Below are 21,185 nucleotides of genomic sequence, written 5' to 3' on the forward strand. Positions count from 1 at the left end.
ATATAAAAGAATTTCCAAGAAATCCTCCCATTCTTTGAGATCACTTCAATTTGAGAGGAAGCAGAAAAAGACGTCCACCACCAAGTAAAGTACCAGTCCCAAAGCGATGAAATAGTCGAGGGTGCACTAAAAACCAGTTCTAGCAATAAGAGTTTTCGCAGCATTTATACATATCGCAGCACTACATATATATTAGATTTGCATTGTTTTTATCAATGTCACTAGTTTAGGAAGCTTTTGCGTGGAAAAGTTGATGCAGGAGATCAATTAAATCATAATTATTATCGTTGCACGCAGGAACTTCGTTATTTGGAATTTTTTCTCATAGTGTCCCTGAAAGTGCTGGTAGGTTAGTATAAACTGGACAAAAAGCAAGCAATATTATAACAGCTTAAGTGTTGGACGCCACGCAATCTGAAAAGCTTAATTGTTACATGCACAGCGTCACTCTGCATACGTTGAAATTTGAGTTGGGGAAACAAAAATATATTTCAGCGTCTTCCAGTTTTAGCCTCACCAGCTAATAAAGTAATTCAGCGTCCAAGATAATAAATATGTCTCTGCCAACGGAAGAAGAAAAGGACGCGATCAAAGTGGTAAGAAGTATTGTTCATTTCTGCGTATCCATACCTTTCTACTCTGCACAGAGGTCATTTTGTCGTTGATTTCAGTTCCGTGAGAACTTGAAGGATGCCTTGACGGAGGATGAGCTGGGCGACGATTTTTTCCTTCTGAGATGGCTTCGAGGTAAATGATCCTTTCGTTCCTGGTAATCCATCCATGATCCAATTTCCTAACATTTTTTATGTGCAGCACGAGACCTGGACTTGGTCAAATCGGAACAAATGCTCCGCACGGTAATGAATACATAAATAATGAGATTTGCTTTCATATAAAAATAATGCATACTTTGTGCTAATTATGTGTACATATTGCTTCTCATGCAAAATAATTGTTTCTGAGAGTAAGCCTTTCTTTCACAGGCTATATCCTGGAGAATAGAGAACAATGTGGATGACGTGTTGAACAAGAAGATTGACCCCTTCTTCCCAGAAAATTATCCGCGGTGGATTGGAGGTGTGGATAAAGAGGGCAGACCAAGTATGCACATCATTACATCACTTTCGACTGATAACTAAGCTGTTATTGAAGGATATAAATAATTAATTGGCAGTATACTGCGCGGGCGTGGGACAATGGGATCTGAGGACTGTAGTTCGCAAAGGAGAGTCGAAGGGCTTCCAAGAGTACACCACCCACGGGTTCGAAAGTATGATGCAACTCCTGAAGGAGGCCAACGACGTGCGTGAAAGCCCTGCTGAGGATACCACCGCACCCCCAATCACGCAAATCATCGCCATTTTCGACTTTGCTGGCTTTGCCTGGTCGCAACTACTCAACTACAAAGGTGAGCAGCGTCTTGCTGTTTTCTGATTTACTTAACTGCTTGGAATTAGCTTTAAATAAAAGTAAAATCGAGTTTAAACGTACTTAATCAATTGCAGCGGTTGGGGAGCTGCTTCAATTGGGGTCGATTTACGAGGCGTACTATCCTGAAATCCTTCACTCCTGCTATTTCATTAACTGCCCCTCCCTCATTTCCAAAATTTTCATCCTTCTTAAGCCCATCCTCGCCCCCAAAACTATGGCAAAAATCAAATGCTTTGGAAACTCCAAGGATGAGTGGAGGGCGGAATTTCTGACCGTCATCGACGAGGATCAACTTGTCCCTGAAATAGGAGGGACCAGGGGGCTTATCTGCAATAATAGTATGTAAATATATAATTTGTTATATTACAACCATATTTATCTTGGCTGGATTAAAACTACCGAATTGTGAATGTATGGATAAATAAACCTTATTTATAAATAGCATAACGAAGTGACGCAAAGTTATCGTTTTATCCGTCTGTAAGCAGGATATCTCAAGAACTTCTCAATATAATTAACGCCATTTTCGCCATTGTCTTGTGCTAATAAGTTTTAGTTTCCGGTCGAATTCGATAATGGGGTCAATCGGACCACCCCCATAGCGTTGGGGGGTGGTCCAAAATTAAATTAACCTTCATTTTCGTATCAGATGTCACCAGGAATTCAACGCCGTCAATATTTTTGACCTCTAACCAGCCCATGGCCGTGTAAACAACGTCAAAGGTCATAAAATGTGGAAACGTCAAAAATATAAAATTCATCTCAATGTACTCCGTTTCCGCTCTTTAATTATATTTGTTGGTGGAGTTTACTTGTGTAATAAAGCACGATTGTTTATTTTAATAAAATATTTGAGACAGGCAGTTACATAGAGTTCATGTGGTGGAATAGAGGAATTGTTATTATTTACGTTTTATTATTCTCCACTTCTCGCTGCTTGTCCACTCATCAGTCATCGCACTTCGCAGTTCATCGCACATTCACACTTTATTGTCTCCTCATGTTATCAGTGGCTTATCATTTTCACAAATACACAGCAAAATCAACATGAACAGGATACCACCACCAAATGATTATCAGGAGCCTCGCAAAAAAATTGCGAGGACAACTCCAGTCAAGGAGACTTCATTGTTAAAGAAAAACACTACGAACCAAACATCAAAAGTAACTCGGGTTCGTGTTCTTGCATTCTCGGAGCGAACTGATGCGTGGATTTTTTTTGATAAGCTTATTTGATTTGTAACTCGTAGAAGGCTCCAATGGATCTCAAAGTGTACGGCTTTCTTGACCATACCAATATTAACATCATGACACAAAAGGCAGCTGGACGTGACTACCATTTCCCCGACGGGATTGACGACACTTGTGCAAGGGTCGTCCCTAGCAAAGTTTTTGACTTTCTAAAAGCCCATCACATGAAGCCCGAAAATGTACAACAAGTAAGTACTTGACATTTGGTAGCGTTTCTTATTTAAATACTTTGGAATTGTGTTGTCGTGCAGGGTCGAGGTGACCTGGAGCACTTGTACTGCTACACATCTGATTCAACCGTTGCTGGATACGACAACATTGGTGGTAGAAACATCAAGCCCAGAGTATTTCGCAGCAGTGGGTGGTCAAAAAGGGAGAAGATTGTGGACACCTACATGGTGGCTGATGCCATTGAAACCATGTTTCTGAAAAAACCATCTTCCATTGCTGAAATCAATTTGAATTCAAATCCTCAGGTGTTTCCGACATGTTTTATTTGCTCCCTCTAATGCTACTTAATAAGAAACATAATTTAATTTGCAAAATGTATGCATTAAATAAGTAACAGGTTGTTATTAGCCCGTAGGAATCATCAGTTTGTGGACTGGGGACAATGACATCCTATGTCCCGTCATTGACAAAGCGCTCGATCATAACTGGAAAGTAGAAATTTGGTCGTTCAAAGGTTCCATTAGTCCTGAAATTGTGGGAAAATATCCGAGCGTCTCAATTCGGGAATTGGACACCATTTTCAAAGATATCAGTGAGCGGAAGACTGGCTGGAAATCAATTGCGGATAAAATTCCCCCTAAAAATGGATCCTTCAAACTTCAGTAAGAATTCTATCCACCCTCTGCCCAACCAAAATAGCGAGTCTCAAGTTTTTATTTAGTGATATTGATTATTTCTGATACTATTTAGATTTGAATCAGAATCTCAAGAGTTAGAGTTTGCAAAAGACCATTGGAAAGAAATAGTAGAATGCCTCACACGTCGGGTTGACCTTCCACTGCAGGCTTGGTGTCAATGGAAGGAGGCGACCATGTTCTTGATCCTTGCCGTTCCAGGGAGGGTACCTACATCCAATTTATAAATGCAGTAGTTCGACTCTGGTTTCACTTTTCCCACGACTTTCTATTTTTCTTAAACAAAGGACCTCCACAATTACATGAAAGTCATCTGGGATCGGAAGCAAGGACTTGAATGTGAAGTTCACACCTACATGAGGAAGTTCAGATTGGATTCAACTTGTAGGGTTGTCATCGAGGGGAGCTACCCACAAGAATCAGAGAGCATGGTACGTCCTGCTGGTGGATTGCAACATGTTCCGGGATATCGAGGCGGGGGTAGTACCTATGTCCACAACAGTACTTATCAACCAAGGCAAAATGATGGTCGTGGTAGATATCGGGGTCGTGCTGGCTATCAAAACCCACGGTAGGTTGCTAATAAAATCTAAAATGAAAATGCTATTGTTCAAACCAGGTCTTGAACCATGTATTGTCCAACTTATTATTAGTGGTGCTCGTGGTGCTCAAGATCGTAGCCATCTTGGAAGTCGATTACCTGGAAGTTCCAATTCCGAACAGAACTCTGAATTATAATGGCTAGTTATTGTAGCAGAAATTGATTTTTTTAATTACATGCATGTAAATGAATTACAGGAGGGAAATAGTAATGAATTGTCATTTCTGTTCAGGTTGAAACTTTGAATAAATTATTTATAATTTGCATATTGTATACCATACCTTTGGACAATTTCTAGGAACGTGTAACTTTATTGATAATACTGGCATTTCTCTATATAATAATTTACTACCCATATACGCGGACATTTTTCAAAGGTAATTTCACTCTTATTTCTGGAGGAATTCACTTGTGTTTGTGGATGAAGGGATTGTTGTCCATGTCGGGGTCTAACTCTGCAAAGGTGTGATTCACGTCGCGATGGGTCGCTTCATCTGCTCGAATGCACCCAATGACATCGCGCACTTTGGCGTCGGCAGGTAATTTGTAGTAGCGAATGGCGATGGAGTGGGCTGGTTCAGAACCCCAGGACTCCAAGTGACCCTCGTCGTGACCAATATCCTTCAAGAGCCCGGTATAAGTCTTGACAGCCTCCTCCTCCAGGTATCCCACAAAGCGGTGACACGTCCTGGGTGAGATGAGGTAGGTGAGAAAAAAAGCGTTGAAGAAAACGCCTTGCCCAACAATGACCATAAATCGGAAAAAGAGTCCCGGGTCTTTCATCTTCATGAAGATGAGGAGATGCATTCGCTCGTTTTCCGCTTCTGCGAGGAGCGTGTGGATCCATCCGTGGTCTCGTTTCATGCTCCGAAGACTTTTGAGGTGACGAGCCATGCCAGCAACCATTCCGGGCACCCTGCACAAGGAAATTTGTTTCATTTGTGGAAATTAATTACTTTTTTGCTACGATTTTGTTTTTGAAATTCTAAATTAGAATGTGTAGTGAGTAATAATAATTACCCTGCCACCGTTTCCAGGAAGAGGCACCGATTCAACCAGGCCCTTTTAGTCATTTCACCTCCGGGGCCCTTGTATCGCGACACAATGTCAAATCCTGTCCGCATCAGTTTGACGGCAAAGAGGGCAACTTTGTCGTACATCGCACTTGGTTCCTTATGCACTATCTCCACACTTTTAAGCTCTTCCGAAGAGTAGATTTGATGCGGCGTTGGGTTGTCCCAATAAGTGGTGGCCTTGAGTCGGTGGTCTTGATCTTTCAGTCTCCCCTGCGTCTGTCCCATCAAAGGGTGACGATTCTTGTCCAGCTTGAAGTGCTCGTTGAATTCAGCGTCGTTACCGTCATCCTCGCCCTTGCTGCCGGAGGACGGCGCCTTGGTAGAAAAAAAATTGTTGCTTGTGACCATGGGGGGAACTCTGGCGTCCCATCGTCCTGCCAGGCACGGGGTCAAGTACGATGGTTGGCATTTCACTGAGGACACAAAAAGTGTGCTAATTCTCCTCATTGCTTCTTCCTATTCAAAATATAAACACCATGCTAAAAATTTTAACTCAACATTTTCTACAAATATTGAAGTGTACCTTTTTACAAAATCCAAATGGTGGGGCACTCGTAAGAATGTAATGTTGTTTTGATCTTCAACGCAGGTGGATCAGATCCAATTTCACGAGTTCAATGTTATGCGAATAATTTAGTTAAACTTATTTGCAGGTCTTGAACGTATGCACAACTTGTGCCAAATCCAGCATGTTCTGTTCTGCCGATTGCTCCTGGACGAGTTTAATCTCACCTTGACTTTAAATGACTCTGATGATGATGATACCGATAATAGTAGTATTCCCAACTTAGCGTTAAGCAGACTGACGATAACACGGCCAGTTTGTTCCTGAATGAAACGAGTAACTTTGTGTGTCGGCTTGAGTTCACGTTGCTATACAACAGCTCAGCTTGTGGCTTCTTTCTGAGAGTAATACGCGACTGGGCGACCTTTATAAGTATAAAAAAGAGGTGCATGCAATACTGGGCCAAATTGAGTCATGCCACACTGCGATCGTGGACGTATATCACTTACGATTGCAGTCAAGACCAATCCACTGGATGACCCCCAACCAAATTCATTGATTAATTGGTGGTGAACATTTAATAAAACCACCTCCGACGGAAACTATTGCTAATCGATACGACCGGCTAATCCGCTATGGCCGGCCAACAGTAAACACTCGCCAACTTCCTCAGCAAGCAACCAAGGTCCACTGGAATTCAAAGTCTAGTTGGTGTGCAATTGGTCTATCCTGATTCTTGGAACGGTTCCAAAAGTGCGAGATTTGTTTATTTTTGCAGAATCCGACTGCACAGCGACGTCCGTGGATAGTATGAGTTTGGGACAAGTTGATATAGGAATCTGCTGGTTCGCATCGCATTTCACATCGCCATTCGCCACACCAAAACTCTCGCGTTGAGCATGTGAGTCGACGAGAAAGGCAGGAGCACATTTGGTTCGGAAATGTCAATTTAACTCGACCCGAGACTGGTAAAAGGGAAAGGAGAGAAAGCCGTGCGTGACTTGTGACGCAATCTGCTCGGCCTGCTTCGTCTCATCTCATGCAACTCTGCACCACATTGCGAGTGTAGTGTATCCCGTGACTTTGTTTTCGTTGTGTTGCTGTTGTCTCAAGTGACATAGTGCACATGATGCAGGTTCAATGTAGAAACGATGTAAATATTTATTTGTTAATGTGCAGCATGAGTAAAAATAATACAGCATATACACATAAATATGTAAATATGTTACATAAATAAAAGCTCAAGAGATGCACACCCTGCATCTCTTAATCCACTGCATAGCCTTCGATAGATCGGTTTTATGGTATTGTACAACAAATCGAGGACTTAATTACTCGACAATGGTCACATGTTTTGCTGGCCTTTGCTTTTCCTTGATCTTCTTTTCCTCGTAAAAATTATCCTGCACGGTTATGGCTGCTGCTTGAGACACAGAGCTCCTTATGTCGCCCTCCTCACACTCTTCACACTTCAGTTCGCGAATAAATTTTTGCACGACAAAAATGCAGCACAAATCTACTACGATTTCCGCCAACACTACGCCCTGCAATTGTTGCATCCTGACTTTGTAAAATCCCGTAATGAAAATAATTATGGCGAACGTTAAGCGAATGCAACGCACTGTTCGCCAAATTCTACATTTTCCGACATTTCTCTGCAAATAATAAGCAGTGACTGGTCAAATATTGGTGGATCAGATTGTCACTGTCTCGTGGAACTGAAATACCTGGTTGGCCGCTTTGAGTAGTTCCCAGTCGATGAACAAGAAAATGACGAGGATGAATATGGCAATTCCTGCGAGATTTGAACCAACTCATTAATTTGTCTGTATCAAGACCTGGATAAATTTACATGCTGCACTAAATACCAATCACTTGTCCCAGTGAACTTCTTTGCTCATCGTGGTCAAAAAGTGAAGACAGGAACGTAGAATTTTGAAGGGCAGAATTTTCTTGGCTTTCCCACGAAGCGCGACGAGTCACGGGATTATTTTTCTCAAAAGAAATAATTTCGAGAACCAGGAGACAGCTCAGAATGAGAACGTACACCGAAGAACCGATCTATGCACAAATTATTATGACAATTATTTAATTCTTCCTCGGTATGCTACATTCCCGCAAATGGGGACAAGTTTTTACCAACAATTTGAAATATTGCCACGAATTTGACCCTGTTTTGCCATGTGCGACCAGATTTCCAATTCATCTTTGAAATTTGTTTTAGGAATTAGTAAAGGATGAATTATGATGGCCTCACGTTTGAATTGAAATCATTGTTTGAGTTTAACTGAAGCTGAACTGCAATCCGGTTCATTAGTAACCTTGTGCATGCACTGGAAACCAATGTAGTAGCTCGTCTGACTTGAATTATGTGGGACAGGTTTTGCAAATGTTGACGTTGCCCATTGTGGTTTAATGCATGTATCTCTTTGTACTAGTACTACTACAGGTCTGAGAAGTAAGTCGGCATTTAACAGTGAGTGACCATAGGTAGCTTATATAAGAAATAAATATGTATGCGTGATGACCAAGGCGAGTGAAATAGACGCCGTGGTAATGGGAAGTTTGTAGTTTGCTCTTGACATTCACCATGCAAAAGTGGTGTGTATCTTTGTGTAGGTTAGTTGCTTCTGCATACGTATGTACATTCTATCTACACTGTTGTCGCCGTGAATAATTTTACTTATTTGAATAACGATATAATTTTTAGCTGATAATTTTAAGGTTTTAACTGTATGTAAATTAATGATTTGAGATATTGGGCATGGGCAATGACACATTATGAAACAGTTTTATGAATATGAAATTCCCATATGTATGTATGTATGATGAAAAATGCTTGTGTAACAAAAAGTCAAGACAAAGTCGTATGTAAAACTCGGGCCACTATTTAGCCAGTGAATGTAAATGTAAGGATGATGTGGCATCAAGAAAAGAGGAGTTTTAGTCAGGGAAAAGAAGAAAGAAATTCAGACCCAATCGAGCCGAGGAGGAGGAAACTTACCTTCAAACTAACAGCCAGCTTTTAAAATATTTCTCGATATTTTTAAACAACTAAGGTCTCATGTCGATATAAGTCAATCTACGAGTAATCGCCCTATGTAAAATAAAGCTCCGTTTTGAGTTTGTAAGCCCAATTCAAGTAGTTTTCGCGTATCATTTCGCACGAGTGCATTTACGCCTACTTTCGAACTCGGCATAATAAGACGGAGCCACCCCCATCGCCATCAATAAGTTCCTGAGGTCAAGCTGAGATATCCCCCCAATGAGCAGACAGCTCACGCCCCAAAAACATACACATTTCTTAATTTGCTTTGCTCATCCCACTTTGTTTTGTCAGTCGCTATACAGTTATTACAGTTGCATGCAAAAACTAACACAACGACAGCAAGAAAACCCCAATTGTCCTGCCTTTTAATTTTTTCCAGAAATTGGCCACCAAAAGCTACAAGGTCACACCAACTGAAAGAAATATCAACACTGGTTGAGGGGTGTTTGATACCCAACTTTTGTCTGCGTCCGTCAGAAACATTTGATTAAAATGACACCCTCATAGAAAAATCGGTTCATATTCTGCCCTGTGATCACTTGATTGGTGACCCAATCATATTATTGGTCACGGCACCACGGTATTATGTCAGATTTTGTTGCTAATATGGTTTATTTTGTAAATAAAAACAAATTCTCGACCCAGGCCAAACACCATGATGTACCCTTTGAAGATTTGACGCTTCTATTATTTACATTATTTTATTACGACCGTCCGTTTGTCAAGCTAAATAAATGCGCTCAAAGTAGTTAAGTCTAATCAGTAAGCTTATAGCACAATATGTGTGTCAATAGTAGTAATTTGATGCACATGGTGTGAACGAGTCAGCAGCAAGTCTGGTAACAAATTAATGATTCCACTCCACACAATTGGGTCGAAATGGGCTAAACAGTGTTTGTCTTGAGGTGCATGAACAAATTGGGTTGGTTCAGCAACATGCAGGGGAAGAGGCCTCGCTGCTTCTTCCAGTCGGGAACGACGGTAATTTCCACCTGAAATTATTAGTGGGGATGCAAAAACATTACCAATCAGATTCCTAATAAGTAATAACGGATGAGCTGAATACCCGAGGTTTATCGTGGGCTGGGAGGTCCTTAAGGTCCACCGTGGACCCAGCCCCACTCTCCGCCATGGAAATAATGTGCACGGACATGCGTCTCCTCTTATCAGAGGCTGCTCCAATGTGACGCTGTGAGACCATGCAAAAAACGTGAGTACTTTAACTTTCTTTAAGAATACAATAGTATTTAGTTGTGCATACGTTGTAAAAGTCGACAAATTCGGCGAGAGCAATGCTATCAATTTCCTTCCCCTCCATCTCCTGACGTTGGAAGTTGTACTGCTCGAGCGAAATTTCCGACCAGAGGATCCCATTTCTCTCGGAGAGCGACTTCACCTTGTGCGCTTTCTGATCACATCAACAAAATTAAATGATAAGAACTGTTCACTTTAAATAAACGCTAAATCAAAACCTACCTGATCCGCAAATGCTTTCCTCTTCTTCACAAATTGTTCTTCCGTCATGTTCTGGAAGACGACCTGGAAACATTAATCGTTAATTTTGTAACGGCCTCAAACTAATCGTGCGGGCGGGTGGAAAAGGTAGATTTACTTACTCCCAAGTCGTTGAGGAAGTTGTCAATCCTGGTTTCGACGTAGGCTGGGTGTCTGTCTCCTTGTACGAGGATTTGGAATCCTTGCGTCCCTCGAGCTCGTCGGACCCCGGTGCCCACGACGTAGCCCAATTGTTCTTTTGTCCTCAGCTGATCGTACGAAGGTTCATAGGCCAACTGGTTGAGGAGTTCGATCAGGACGTTGTTCTTGGGGCTTTGCATCCCCGTTTGAAATAAGACACTGGCGCAGGAGGAAGAGTGGGTCGTGGTTTCCGCCTTGTACAACCAATTCGACCCTTCCGGGAGCTCCACTTCTCGGAGACGCATAATCTGCGTGGGCACCAACGACCGAGTCCCTTTCTTTACAAAGTGCTCTTGACACTCTCTCGCCATTCGCAGCGACTCCTGAAGAAAATGTGATTTCGAATGTACTTCAAATTTTGACCCTTATGTAAAAAAAGTGTTCACCTCAGGAGACAGGTTTCCAAAGAATAGCCACTGGAACCTGAGCCTAGAGATGAAATCTGTGGCGAAGGCTTGGACGCGTTCTACTGTGACTTCTGCAAAAATCATGATCCGAAATAACATAGAATGTGTCCTCTACTGAGCTCGTCACGTGGTAAAAGTGACACGTACCCTTGATAACGCTCAAAAGTTCTTCGGACGACCAGGTCCGTTCTCGCATGAGGTACTTGAAGTGGGTGTTGGCCTGTTTGGAAGGCTCCTCGTTCCTCCGACTCCTCCACAACCGCGTGTGCAAGTCCTTAGCTTGTTCCAGGCGTCCAGGCTCCACCTCGAAGTTCGCGATCGATTCAAACACCTTGTTGAGCAGGAGGTCCAACTTGTGGTTGTACCCGCTAACTCGAATCTACACATGTTTATGTTGGATTTAGACTTATTTATTTGACTGGCTGCATTGCATTGCGTGTGCTTACGTCCATCCCATAAACAGTGTTGACCACTCCGTACGAGAAGCCGGCGAGGTCCGCGTTGAACGAGTACTCGGACAAGGAGTCGAGAATCAAGTGGACAAAGACGTAGTTGAGCGCCGTCGTCATTGGATCAACGTAAGCGAGGGGGCTGTTCAAATTACGAAATTGTCCTTAACATTCAATTAATTATTAATGTTCAACACTTTGTTGGAGGTTCACCTGAATAATTCGACGTTTACGATGGCTTTCGGGACTGAAAACTCGTTATCTTGCAAATACCAGATTCTTGAGAGATCCGTGTCATTAATGATTTTGGGGACAATTCCAACCTGGAACAATGGAGAAATATGTATGTAGAATTGCATAACCCATTATAAAATTGTGCATTTCGTAATTTGGTTACATTGTCGTCCCGTGGCGCAAGGTCAAAGTTTGATGGGATGAATTCGTTGAGAGTTGGGAAGAGGAGTTCTTCGTGCGTCCCACACTCGCATTTCTTCCACGTCTGTGCAAAGGAGCGTGCAATTAATGCTAATGTGCACTTGGAATTTAAGTCACAGTTGTTAATGTGCTAAAATTAGCATACCTCGATACGCTTGGGGTCAATTTTCTCTACGTTGTATTTGGCCCCGTAATATTTCTCAACCAGGTGCGCCTTGGGCTCCAACTCTTTCGCCACGAACATGACTCTGTCAAATTGGTCAACTGATTCACTACGACTCGAGTTTATACGACGCAATAAATTGGGAAGCAAACCTCGAGTTCTCGGGAACCAGCGAGTCCAAAATGTCCTGAATGTACTTCTCATTGTAATCCGTCAAAATGTAGCCAGCCGAGAGAACGTCCTCCATCGGATATTTCTGCCACGTGAAAAACAAACGAGTATTTAAACGTACAGTAAATTAGCTTTAAACATGTGAGAAATTACAATCATATTTTGTGACAACAATGAGACCAAATTGACGACGGAGCTCTTATCCTTGAAGCGATAACTGCGGACAAAAAGAGTTAGTTAGCACTGGACAATTCAAATAAGGGAACGACTCACCTGATGGCATTGATACTCTTGATTTCCTCCCAGAACCACTGCTGGGGTCCTTTCTCTCTCAGGAGGCGAATGTACTGGAATTGAGAAACACCTCGCACGTTATTCGTGGTTTGCATGCAAAAATGTGTTGCGTAATCTGTGTATGTAAAATAATTGAAATTGCGAAATTGCACACCTCAAATACGTGACAAATGATTTGTTCCGTGTTGTTGAATCCTTCCTTGGTGAGACCCATGGACACTTGGAAAGTGGCGAATCCACGATACGGGATGTTGGGTCCGGCGGTGAGGGACGTCGCCCAGTTCTTGTTCTTGAGCAGGGACAACAAGCTCCCCTCTCCCTCGTGCCCGATGAGGACGGACAAGTACTCCGAGGACTGTTCTCAGAAAATGGAATTGTACACACAAATTGGCAAATGCATACGTCAAGTATCAAATCAGTGGTTCAGAGCTATGCACGCACCGAGGTTTTGTAGTCAATGGCTTCGTATGGGATGGGGAAGTTGATGGCGATGGATCGAATATCCTTGATGGGGACAATCTCAATCCTCGTCTGCATGTACTCCGGTCCGTACGGGGACTTTGGCCAGCTTGGCATCGTCGCGTTTCTATTGGGCACCTGGAGAAATACTTTCTCCGCCAAGGCCTGCAGTTCATCCAAACTTTCGCGACCCAGGATGGCGAGAGACATGATGTTGGAGGAGTAGTACTTGGCGTGGAACTCCATCACGGCCTTCCGAATGTCAATCCCCATCTCTCGAGGCTTGTTCCACAACGTGTCACGGTTCCCTGCGGAATTGCATCGCGATTATTTCCACTTGCGAAAACATTAGTATGCACACCCCCACACACGCACCTGTCCTAAAGTTTGAGTAAGCGTGGTCAGGATCGGATGTGACCGTTTCGATTCGATCTGCACGACGAGCATCGCTTGGAATTACAAACATAATTATTTATTGATTGTAAATATTTGAGAAATTTAGAAATTACCTGGGAATTCCCTTCTCGTGCTCAGAATTAACTGCGTTGACTTCCCTCTCAAGTGCAGACTCGGTGAACAAGGGAGAGATGAAGAGTTGCGAAAATCTTAAAATATTGGCAATTTTGCAATAATTAATACAGTACTTGCTTATTAATTAATGATATGTGCTTGTTTGTTGGCACCCACCTGTCCAGAGCACCTTCCAGCGCAGTTGGTGAGACGGTGAAGTAATAAACGGTGGAGTCATGATCCGTCGCCGCGTTCCTGTCGCCACCGTTGGCCGTCAAATATTTCAAGAAACCGTTTTCCTCCGCGTACTTTTGGTTTCCTAAAAACACGGTGTGTTCGCAAAAGTGGGCGAGTCCTGGGAGCTCCTTGGGGTCGTTCATGCTCCCTATTATGCAGCCAAACCGTTAGTTAACTCTTGGGGAAATTGAGATTTATAATCGTGCTTACCGGCCGGAATGGCGAGCGACGCGGCGGCTTTGGTCGCGGAAGGGTCGCTCACCAAGATCACTTTCATCTCGTTCTCCAGGGTCAAGCCGCGATACAGTCGCTTATCCGAACTGGGGGCAGGAAATCCCGTTAATTATTTCGAACAGTTATGACTTGAGATTTACCTGGGCTTTGAAATGGGTCGGGAGAGAATGCTGCTGCTGGCTTTCAACGCCTTGACGGGCTTATTGTTGGGGACAGGACTTCGCTGGGCGGAAGGCGACCCATGACTCGAGGGAACACTTAACACGGCTAAGGCACTACACAAAATGGGGAGCAAAGACCTCCAAAATTTTAAAAGATTCATCAAGATAAAGAATGTAGTCTCACCATATGCAAATGCAGCTCCGAGATATATGAAATTTCCACTTCATCTTTAATTGGCTTTATTTCAAAAAGGTCAACGTTTTTTTTACTCTGCTCTTTAATAGAACGCGTGATGACTAGTGAAGTGAGGTGCTAAGTTTCGAGGTAGAAGAGTTTTTATGAAATTGTCTGAGGTCTGAATGCCAATTTTCGACTGTGTTGGCAATTGGTTTCTGCAGGAGCGGACTATCTGCACACTTGCCACTGCCGTCGTCTCAGGTGAAGTGTCAAGATAGCGAATTCTTCAGCACCAGCAGCAATTAAATGGCATGTCTCTCTCTGTTCCGTCCGTTTTGCATGCAAACTTTGAGATTTGCTTGGTGATTGCGCTTGTACGTGTTGCCTTTGCTAAAAAATGGCCAGAAGAGTAAGTGAAGAATAAATAATGTGATTAAACAGCCTGCCAGGTAAAGAAATTCATCGCATTTGCCATCTCCTCCTCTCCGCATACGCAGCACAGTCCTCCGTCGTGTCATGATTATCTGCTGTATTTTTCGAGGTGGATACAGGTTTGTTGTTTGTTTGTTTGCAGAGCAGGGGATGTGAATGTATGTACATAAGATGTATGTAATTACGTAAATTGCTGGTTTATTGTGTTGTACTGACTACGGCCAGGCTAACCTTGCATGTATTTGGATAAAGGGAATTCTACCTCATTTTAGAATCTGCACTCTTTTTTCGCAATGTGAGATTTTGCATTTTCCTATTTTTATTGCTTTTACGGCATGCACGAGGAAAGTTCTCATGGGAGGTCGTTTGCAGGTCGACCCCACTCACACTTATCATCCGCACGATCCGTTTTCCACGGATGGAGGAGACGAGTCATCACCATGAGACGATAATTCCGATGTGGAGGAAATTCTCTCGCTTGTAACCAGCTAATTCCTAATATGCTGCCTTCTCGACGGGTGGATTGTGTGACGTGGAAGCCGCAAAAGCCTGCTTGTTGTGAATGTATGGCTTCGTGATTTGACTTCCTTGGTCATCAACAAGTCTGTGTCGGTCGGTGTGCAGATTCCCGTTTTATTTTAGACAAGGGGCGAGATTTACGAGGAAAGGAAAAGTGAACAAACTGGATTTATTTAGATTTCCGGTGACACAAAGTGAGCTGCCGACGCGGCCAGCATTATCTGAACCGAACCAGAAATAATGGAAATAATGATGATGATAGGATAAGTACATAAGCAACTCGAGTACATCTTTACTACCTCTGCTCCCATGATGCTTATTGTGGATGGCATAATGGTGGTTGAATATGTGGTAATAAAGTGATCCCCATTTCCCAATGGGATTAAATGCATGCGTGACATAACAGGATCGATATAATTATGGCGGATGCTGCACAAAAACTGATTGCTGTTTGAGATAGTTTTTATTGCGGAAGATAGATTAGTGCGGCGACTGCTGTGCTGTGGTGGCTGTGTGTTGCACGATTAGATGGGAAATTAGAGTGCATTGTTACACATTGTAGTTTTGCTGCTAGGATTATGCACATGAATGAACGTTGAATTAGTCAGCCCAAACCAATTCCAATTTGCAAATCGTTGATGCGTTCCTCATTGTTGGGTCGCACTTGGGAGGAGGAGAACGCAGTGAATTTTGACTGACGTGGATGGGAAATATGTCGCCTTAAGTTACAAAATTGCTCCTGCTGCTGATCGACCAGTAACTTTTTCCACTCTCGTGTTTACTTTAAAAAAGGATGAAATTGGTGCAAAATATTAAATGCTTAGTGCTAAAGTAGAAGTTATTTACTTGTAAATGTCATGTGGCACCCAACTGTTGCACTATTTTATTGAACCACCTCCAACCCCGCTCCTACTAATTTAGTGCTACTGCATAACGGTGGGTACAGTAATCGTGCGGGGAGCTATTATCATAAGAATGGGAGATTTGGATCTTTTAGAATAAATTCTACTCTGCATCAGCCGAGAATGACTTGCTAACTGTGATCCTGTAACTTCTTTCTTCTCTTCTTGGCACTCTGTCGCCTCGTCCCCATCCTTCGCCCCTACTTCCCTCCGTAGCTCCTTCTGCAAGCACAGTACGTCTTGTGCTCCTGACTGACGCACCAACTCTGCGTCCCATAATGATCCAACCGAATGGCTTGATCCGTCATGGTCCAACTCTCATTTCCACCCCTTTGCACCAACGTTGCAGAAAAATACGCGTCGGCCGGAGCGGTCTTAAAGTAGACGCGGAGAGCTTGAGAAATTCCGGGGTATTTATCCCCATGCTCAACAGCGTAGTCAATGTGATAGGCAGACCTGAGCCCATTGAGTTCTAAAGGCCGACATTTTTCCGCGACAGGCTTCAACTCATTGTTGATAAAGTCGATGGCAGCGGCTGTGGCGGCGATGGCGTCGGGCGTCGTGGTTGGAGCGGGACGTTGGTCTCGAGCCCCACGACAAACGCACCAATGGAGCGAGACCCCAGCCTCGAGGCAGGAACGGTCGGAGGGGATTTTGCGAAATAAACTGGTTGGTTTTCTTGTCGTGATTGCGCTCTCGCTTTTGGCGTCGTCGTCTTCGTCAGGGGTTTTTAATTTAGTCAAATTCATACAAACTTTGATGGTTTGGTAGACGTCGAACGGAGACGTGAGCATGTTGGCGTTGTCCTGAAGGTTCTTGTACGCTTGGGAATACTTGTTCTTGAACCAGTCGGGCAGCACGATGTACAGGACGGGCATTCGAACCTCAATTTTTCCAGCAGAGTTCAGCTGGACAGATTCGGGAGCTCGATTTCCGTGATCGCCGAGAAGGATGAGAGCGGAACGGTTGAGGTTCCCACTGGCAGCCATGAACTGGAGAAAGTCGAGGAGCGGTTGGTCACCCTGACGCAGTTTGTTGAAGTCATTGTGGGATAACTTTGTGGTCCAGGTGAAGTGAAAGAATGGCTTGCGACGCTGCTTTAGAGCAACTGCGATATTCTCGATATTGTCGAGCAGGACTTTAAAGGAGAGTCGAGTCCCGTAGCACATTTTGTCGTGACCATGGCCCTGAAAAAAATGACACTTTGCACGTCATTTCCACCTACTCTGACTAGTTTAGTTCGGACTTACGAGGTGTTTCTCCATGTGTGATGAGAATAGACTGATGTAGAAGTCAGTGGGACGGGCCGTGAAGGGTTTTTCCCAGTTGAGGTTGAAAATGGCGAGTCCAATCTCATCCTCGGAGAAGCCCGTCTTGTATCCCCGCTCTTGAAAGTCCTTCCAAACGAAGGGGCACTTGTCCAAGTGGGCTTTGGAATCCGGAGCGCAGCCCTTCGTGAACTCGGCGTAGCTTTGTCCCGTGAGGACGGGCAGGATGTTTGGCAGAGAGTTGTCCGCCACCTGCGCGTGCCATCACTTTAGTGCCCCGTGTTCTACGTAGTTATACATCAGAGAGGGATTTACCTTTGTGTAGCCCTTCATCACAATGGCGGAAAGATTGTTGACCAAGTACGAGTTCGACTTGGGGAGAGAACTAAAGTTGGAAATATAATTATATTTTTCATAATTTCCACGTTGTTTCTGAATTTACTGTACCGACCGGAGGAAATGCATCCTGGAAGTATTGTCGAGTCCGAGGACGATCACGTTAAGTTTGTGTTCATCCTCCTTCGTCGTCTCGCTCTCATCCTCGTCATCAGCACCGTCCACAAATGCAACTCCGTCCGCATACGTGGAATCTCCTTCTCTAGTGCACGTGATTTTTATGAACGTGTAGTCTGTGTTCGAAGAGACGGGGTGATGGCAATGGTGATGGGAAAATAAATAAATGGAAGATGTGGGTGTACCTGAGCTGTTGGGTATTTGCACCTCTGTCGCCCTTGCATCGATGGGGGTGCAGTCCGCATCGGCGTTGCCAGACCTTTGTCAAAAATCGGAATTAATACATACGATTAGTGCATTTGCATCTGAATGAAATTGTGGGCTTGGGTTGAAACGACGTACGTTGAAATTGGTTTATAGCAGCAATCATGGTCATTAATGGGTCGGATCCTTTTCAGCACACGTTCTCCGCGTTGCTGGACAAAGAGGATTTCTCCGATCGGATTGGATACCTTGGCGCAGTTGACGACCTTTCGAGCTCCAAGAAATTCCCGCATTGCAGGATCGAATGGGTCCGGGTCCGGGAATCCGCAGCTGCTTTGTACATTGTCCCTAGAAGAGTTTTAGTTATGATTTAGTCCGCGCTAAGTCTTCCGAAATGCAAGATGCAAATTAGTGACTAACCGGATGTCGTGAGTTATTATTAGGGGCAAAATAGTCCGCTCTTTGTTGATGATCACCTCCCGGAATGTATAAAAGGTTTGGAAAATGCAAATCAGAACGAGCACTGCCAGAATCATGCATCGCTTCCGACTGAATGACAGGCAACCAGTGGGAGGAGGAGCTTCTTTGAGGCTAGTGCTCAAAAACTTGGTGGACATGACCACGAGAAAGGTCAATCAAGTAAGTGTCGACTTTGTTGTTATTGTGGATTGAAAAAGAAACCAAGATCTCAAAAATCGTCTGGATAAATGACACGTATCACTTCGGCTCCACTTTCGTACAGCTAATTATCTGAAAATTTGATGCTGATAGTTTTTAGCAGTTTTATTAAACTTCATCATGATTTCACGATAATTTTCCTATCTCACAATCTACAACGAGCTGCAAATTTTGCTATTTCCGTCCACTTTGTTTTCATGTTGCCATTGCCAACAACGCCGCTTTTTTAATCGTCAAAAAAGCTCATGATGTCCTACTGTTTTTAAAATTAATCAATAAAATTACGTAATAACAAGGGCGACTCCTAACACGAAGTGAATGGTTGTGTATCGCAGAAAGTGAAATGGTTAAATGTGCATAACTCTTAAATAATTGTGTTTCAGATAAACATGCATTTCACTTTCAGTTGTTCCATTTCATGTGATGTGGTGACGAACAGGTTGAGATTGAGACGAATGTTTTCATTAGAGAGCAAATTAATATGCAGCAATTGTCTTAAATCGATGCGACATTTTTTATTCAATGTGCAAATGGAAATATATTTTAGCACAAAAATTTGAACCGCGCGGACAGGGACAAATTGGCGTTGATTTATAATTTTGATGTTAGATTCGTAAGCAGTTATGGATCTAATTGTTATTATTATTTCGCTCCCTTTTGTTGCTCTTGGACTTGCGGTCCGTGTGACCCCCGGCGACCAGTTCCTTTTCCACACTTTTCCTTGACCCCTGTCTCCCCAATTTAGTGGAACCCTTCTCCTCCGACTGAGCTATTATTTTGCCTGGCGAGGTGTAGTCGGTCCAATTTGGGAGTGGTTTGCAGTCGAATCCTGGCCAGTTTGTTTCCACGTGTTCCCATTTCGGAGCCACCACGGCTTTGTATTCGTCACTCCGTCCAAACTGTGGGAATAGGCCGTTTTGCATGAAGGCGAGCTTGAGCGATTCCATAACTCCCTCCAACGACTCGTCCAAGTTGGCCTGAATGTCGACCGGGTTTGGGATCATTTTCGACTTTTCGAAGGCCGACCGTACTCCGGGAAGTTGGAGGAGGTCTTGATGAGTTTCGAAAAAGTGACGAATTTCTTTGAGGAATCGAAACCTCTTTTGTGACGGGGTCATGGCGTTGAGTTCTGCTATCGTCAATGGGTCCAGGGGTTGCTGTTGCTGTTCCGACGTGGACTCTGCAAAGGCGGAAGGTGCCGGCCACGGGAAACTCAGTCGCGCTGCGGCTTCCAAAACGGACTTTGAACGTGTCGGACCACCTTTTTTCTCACTTTCCATCGTCGTCGTAGTCGTCGTCATGTTGCCTTTGGACGTTTTGGCATCTCGTAACTCAACTTTGTCTGTCATTATCACTGCTGTTCTGGACTTGCGGGGAATGACATGCTCCTTTTCCACCATTTCCACGTTTTTTGAACTTTTCTGTCTTTTAGGGAGGTCAGCGTGTTTGGCGGATTTGTTTCTGGAACGGCTGTTATAAACGTCAAGTTGTGATTGCTGCGCTTTACTGGAAGCTCTTTGACCATGTTTCGATGCGTTGGCGTGGCTGTGGTGAGCATGCTTTGACGGAACGTGCGTCGACTGAGACCTTTTCCGGTCCGTTTGAAATTGTGACGTCGTAGCTCCGCGATGACTTTTGGGTGGGAGGGACTTTGGGCCTGGAGAAATGTACCGTGCTGATGGGACGGGGCTGCTCCGCTCCTCAGCGTCTGTGGTGGCCGTGGGTGGGGCCCTTGACGGCGTCGGGATGGAATTGAGCGTTGGTCGAATTGCTGGGCCGCTGCTGGGATTGGGGTTGAAAAACTGTTGATGCTGACTGGCAACAAGTTGGCCTTTGGTGCTCTTTGGGTGCAACGGGGTGGATGCGATTCTGCTCAGGAGGAGGAGTTGGGCGGCTGGGTTGAGGCTGGCGTTGGGAGCGTGGGCCACGGGCTTGAGCAAACCTTGAGGACGATGGTGATGAACGGCGAGCTTGTTCTTGTTCGCTTTGTGGTCTTCGTAACGCACTTGCTTTTTCATGGTGGGCCTGGGTCGTCCAGAAACCTGATCGTGCAAAATTCTAAGGTGATTCATGCACAATATTGCGAGGAAATATTTATCTAAGACTTACGGTCGAATGAAGATAAAACTACAAACTAACTCAAATTTGACGTAGGAATGAATGAAATGTCCGATTCGTAAGGAAATGTGGCATCGTCGCTTCAGGTCTGCCGTGATCCAGATGAACACAACAAAATTCGAGCACTGCAAATGACATGGTTTTTGACGGTTTGTAACGGTTTCCTTGGAACAACAATTTTATAAACCGAATGTGTCCCACGTAACGTTGTCGACTGAAGAAATGCTGTGACAGTCTTGTCCATGAAGGCCAAAAATATGTTCAAAATATATTTTGTATGTATCTACTGTACTTATGTGTAACCTCAATGTTTGTTCTCCTCTCTTGTTAAATATCTCTTGTTAAATTGTTCATGTATAATCCTTTGATTTATTAACAC

The 21,185-nt window shown here is 43.8% G+C and overlaps 7 protein-coding genes and 1 long non-coding RNA gene across 10 annotated transcripts; 3 read left to right on the top strand and 5 right to left on the bottom strand.

Moving 5' to 3' along the window:
* The first annotated feature begins 11 nt into the window (after positions 1 to 11).
* Positions 12 to 2,294, top strand: LOC110862111 (putative SEC14-like protein 6). Its single transcript, XM_022111266.2, has 6 exons — positions 12 to 596; positions 672 to 747; positions 814 to 857; positions 984 to 1,101; positions 1,175 to 1,408; positions 1,506 to 2,294. Exons 1-6 carry the CDS (start codon positions 555 to 557, stop codon positions 1,775 to 1,777), a joined length of 786 nt encoding a protein of 261 aa, XP_021966958.1. The 5' UTR covers positions 12 to 554; the 3' UTR covers positions 1,778 to 2,294.
* A 49-nt stretch (positions 2,295 to 2,343) lies between these two features.
* On the top strand, positions 2,344 to 4,422 carry LOC110862088. Of its 2 annotated transcripts, none has more exons than XM_022111243.2 (7): positions 2,344 to 2,604; positions 2,682 to 2,870; positions 2,934 to 3,158; positions 3,262 to 3,515; positions 3,604 to 3,754; positions 3,836 to 4,119; positions 4,202 to 4,422. In XM_022111243.2, exons 1-7 carry the CDS (start codon positions 2,479 to 2,481, stop codon positions 4,284 to 4,286), a joined length of 1,314 nt encoding a protein of 437 aa, XP_021966935.1. In that variant the 5' UTR covers positions 2,344 to 2,478; the 3' UTR covers positions 4,287 to 4,422. The 2 variants fall into 2 exon arrangements, with proteins under 2 accessions (XP_021966935.1, XP_035701160.1); XM_035845267.1 differs by having other exon boundaries at positions 2,344 to 2,595.
* A 7-nt stretch (positions 4,423 to 4,429) lies between these two features.
* On the bottom strand, positions 4,430 to 6,381 carry LOC110862114 (alternative oxidase, mitochondrial-like). Its single transcript, XM_022111270.2, has 4 exons — positions 6,240 to 6,381; positions 5,749 to 6,154; positions 5,170 to 5,681; positions 4,430 to 5,065 (listed from the first exon to the last, which is right to left on the bottom strand). Exons 3-4 carry the CDS (start codon positions 5,670 to 5,672, stop codon positions 4,555 to 4,557), a joined length of 1,014 nt encoding a protein of 337 aa, XP_021966962.1. The 5' UTR covers positions 5,673 to 5,681; positions 5,749 to 6,154; positions 6,240 to 6,381; the 3' UTR covers positions 4,430 to 4,554.
* LOC118433373 lies at positions 6,302 to 7,007 on the top strand. The gene is made up of 2 exons (XR_004833351.1): positions 6,302 to 6,441; positions 6,509 to 7,007. It is a non-coding gene; the product is annotated as an uncharacterized LOC118433373 (long non-coding RNA).
* On the bottom strand, positions 6,867 to 8,280 carry LOC110862116. 2 transcript variants are annotated; one of them, XM_022111271.2, is made up of 4 exons: positions 7,874 to 8,185; positions 7,599 to 7,791; positions 7,458 to 7,525; positions 6,867 to 7,385 (listed from the first exon to the last, which is right to left on the bottom strand). In XM_022111271.2, the coding sequence occupies exons 1-4, from the start codon at positions 7,934 to 7,936 to the stop codon at positions 7,062 to 7,064; spliced, it is 648 nt and encodes a 215-aa protein (XP_021966963.1). In that variant the 5' UTR covers positions 7,937 to 8,185; the 3' UTR covers positions 6,867 to 7,061. The 2 variants fall into 2 exon arrangements, 1 of the variants encoding a protein (XP_021966963.1); XR_002549131.2 differs by having other exon boundaries at positions 6,872 to 7,385; positions 7,870 to 8,280.
* Positions 8,281 to 9,440: 1,160 nt separating this feature from the next.
* On the bottom strand, positions 9,441 to 14,528 carry LOC110862143 (insulin-degrading enzyme). Its single transcript, XM_022111311.2, has 22 exons — positions 14,179 to 14,528; positions 13,974 to 14,108; positions 13,810 to 13,919; positions 13,540 to 13,747; positions 13,362 to 13,457; positions 13,228 to 13,301; positions 12,835 to 13,160; positions 12,548 to 12,748; positions 12,373 to 12,446; positions 12,253 to 12,316; positions 12,081 to 12,184; positions 11,911 to 12,013; positions 11,728 to 11,829; positions 11,544 to 11,653; positions 11,328 to 11,472; positions 11,029 to 11,260; positions 10,861 to 10,952; positions 10,396 to 10,797; positions 10,256 to 10,318; positions 10,041 to 10,187; positions 9,846 to 9,968; positions 9,441 to 9,771 (listed from the first exon to the last, which is right to left on the bottom strand). The coding sequence occupies exons 1-22, from the start codon at positions 14,220 to 14,222 to the stop codon at positions 9,664 to 9,666; spliced, it is 3,063 nt and encodes a 1,020-aa protein (XP_021967003.1). The 5' UTR covers positions 14,223 to 14,528; the 3' UTR covers positions 9,441 to 9,663.
* Positions 14,529 to 16,225: 1,697 nt separating this feature from the next.
* On the bottom strand, positions 16,226 to 18,396 carry LOC110862089. Its single transcript, XM_035845243.1, has 6 exons — positions 18,149 to 18,396; positions 17,992 to 18,065; positions 17,745 to 17,922; positions 17,609 to 17,678; positions 17,276 to 17,545; positions 16,226 to 17,212 (listed from the first exon to the last, which is right to left on the bottom strand). Exons 1-6 carry the CDS (start codon positions 18,301 to 18,303, stop codon positions 16,226 to 16,228), a joined length of 1,734 nt encoding a protein of 577 aa, XP_035701136.1. The 5' UTR covers positions 18,304 to 18,396.
* An 89-nt stretch (positions 18,397 to 18,485) lies between these two features.
* LOC118433357 lies at positions 18,486 to 20,903 on the bottom strand. Its single transcript, XM_035845227.1, has 2 exons — positions 20,798 to 20,903; positions 18,486 to 20,730 (listed from the first exon to the last, which is right to left on the bottom strand). Exon 2 carries the CDS (start codon positions 20,704 to 20,706, stop codon positions 19,318 to 19,320), a length of 1,389 nt encoding a protein of 462 aa, XP_035701120.1. The 5' UTR covers positions 20,707 to 20,730; positions 20,798 to 20,903; the 3' UTR covers positions 18,486 to 19,317.
* Between the last annotated feature and the right edge of the window lie 282 nt (positions 20,904 to 21,185).

This window comes from Folsomia candida, unplaced genomic scaffold, assembly GCF_002217175.1.
Source record: "Folsomia candida strain VU population unplaced genomic scaffold, ASM221717v1 Fcan01_Sc049, whole genome shotgun sequence".
Taxonomy (NCBI): Eukaryota; Metazoa; Arthropoda; class Collembola; order Entomobryomorpha; family Isotomidae; genus Folsomia; species Folsomia candida.

Coding starts and splice junctions, on each gene's coding strand:
- LOC118433357 (XM_035845227.1), bottom strand. CDS start 20,706: ATGAAAAAGCAAGTGCGTTACGAAGACCACAAAGCGAACAAGAACAAG.
- LOC110862116 (XM_022111271.2), bottom strand. CDS start 7,936: ATGAATTGGAAATCTGGTCGCACATGGCAAAACAGGGTCAAATTCGTG. Junction 7,792..7,873: donor TCGTGGCAATATTTCAAATT/GTTGGTAAAAAC, acceptor ATTTGTGCATAG/ATCGGTTCTTCGGTGTACGT. Junction 7,386..7,457: donor TACTCAAAGCGGCCAACCAG/GTATTTCAGTTC, acceptor TATTATTTGCAG/AGAAATGTCGGAAAATGTAG.
- LOC110862111 (XM_022111266.2), top strand. CDS start 555: ATGTCTCTGCCAACGGAAGAAGAAAAGGACGCGATCAAAGTG. Junction 858..983: donor CGGAACAAATGCTCCGCACG/GTAATGAATACA, acceptor TTTCTTTCACAG/GCTATATCCTGGAGAATAGA. Junction 1,409..1,505: donor GCAACTACTCAACTACAAAG/GTGAGCAGCGTC, acceptor AATCAATTGCAG/CGGTTGGGGAGCTGCTTCAA.
- LOC110862114 (XM_022111270.2), bottom strand. CDS start 5,672: ATGAGGAGAATTAGCACACTTTTTGTGTCCTCAGTGAAATGCCAACCA. Junction 5,066..5,169: donor TTCCTGGAAACGGTGGCAGG/GTAATTATTATT, acceptor TTCCTTGTGCAG/GGTGCCCGGAATGGTTGCTG.
- LOC110862089 (XM_035845243.1), bottom strand. CDS start 18,303: ATGCGGGAATTTCTTGGAGCTCGAAAGGTCGTCAACTGCGCCAAGGTA. Junction 17,923..17,991: donor GCAAATACCCAACAGCTCAG/GTACACCCACAT, acceptor CTTCGAACACAG/ACTACACGTTCATAAAAATC. Junction 17,213..17,275: donor CACACATGGAGAAACACCTC/GTAAGTCCGAAC, acceptor CATTTTTTTCAG/GGCCATGGTCACGACAAAAT.
- LOC110862088 (XM_022111243.2), top strand. CDS start 2,479: ATGAACAGGATACCACCACCAAATGATTATCAGGAGCCTCGCAAAAAA. Junction 3,755..3,835: donor TCCTTGCCGTTCCAGGGAGG/GTACCTACATCC, acceptor TCTTAAACAAAG/GACCTCCACAATTACATGAA. Junction 4,120..4,201: donor GCTGGCTATCAAAACCCACG/GTAGGTTGCTAA, acceptor ACTTATTATTAG/TGGTGCTCGTGGTGCTCAAG.
- LOC110862143 (XM_022111311.2), bottom strand. CDS start 14,222: ATGAAGTGGAAATTTCATATATCTCGGAGCTGCATTTGCATATG. Junction 12,447..12,547: donor TCATTTGTCACGTATTTGAG/GTGTGCAATTTC, acceptor TCTCAATTCCAG/TACATTCGCCTCCTGAGAGA. Junction 10,188..10,255: donor GGAAAGCATTTGCGGATCAG/GTAGGTTTTGAT, acceptor TGATGTGATCAG/AAAGCGCACAAGGTGAAGTC.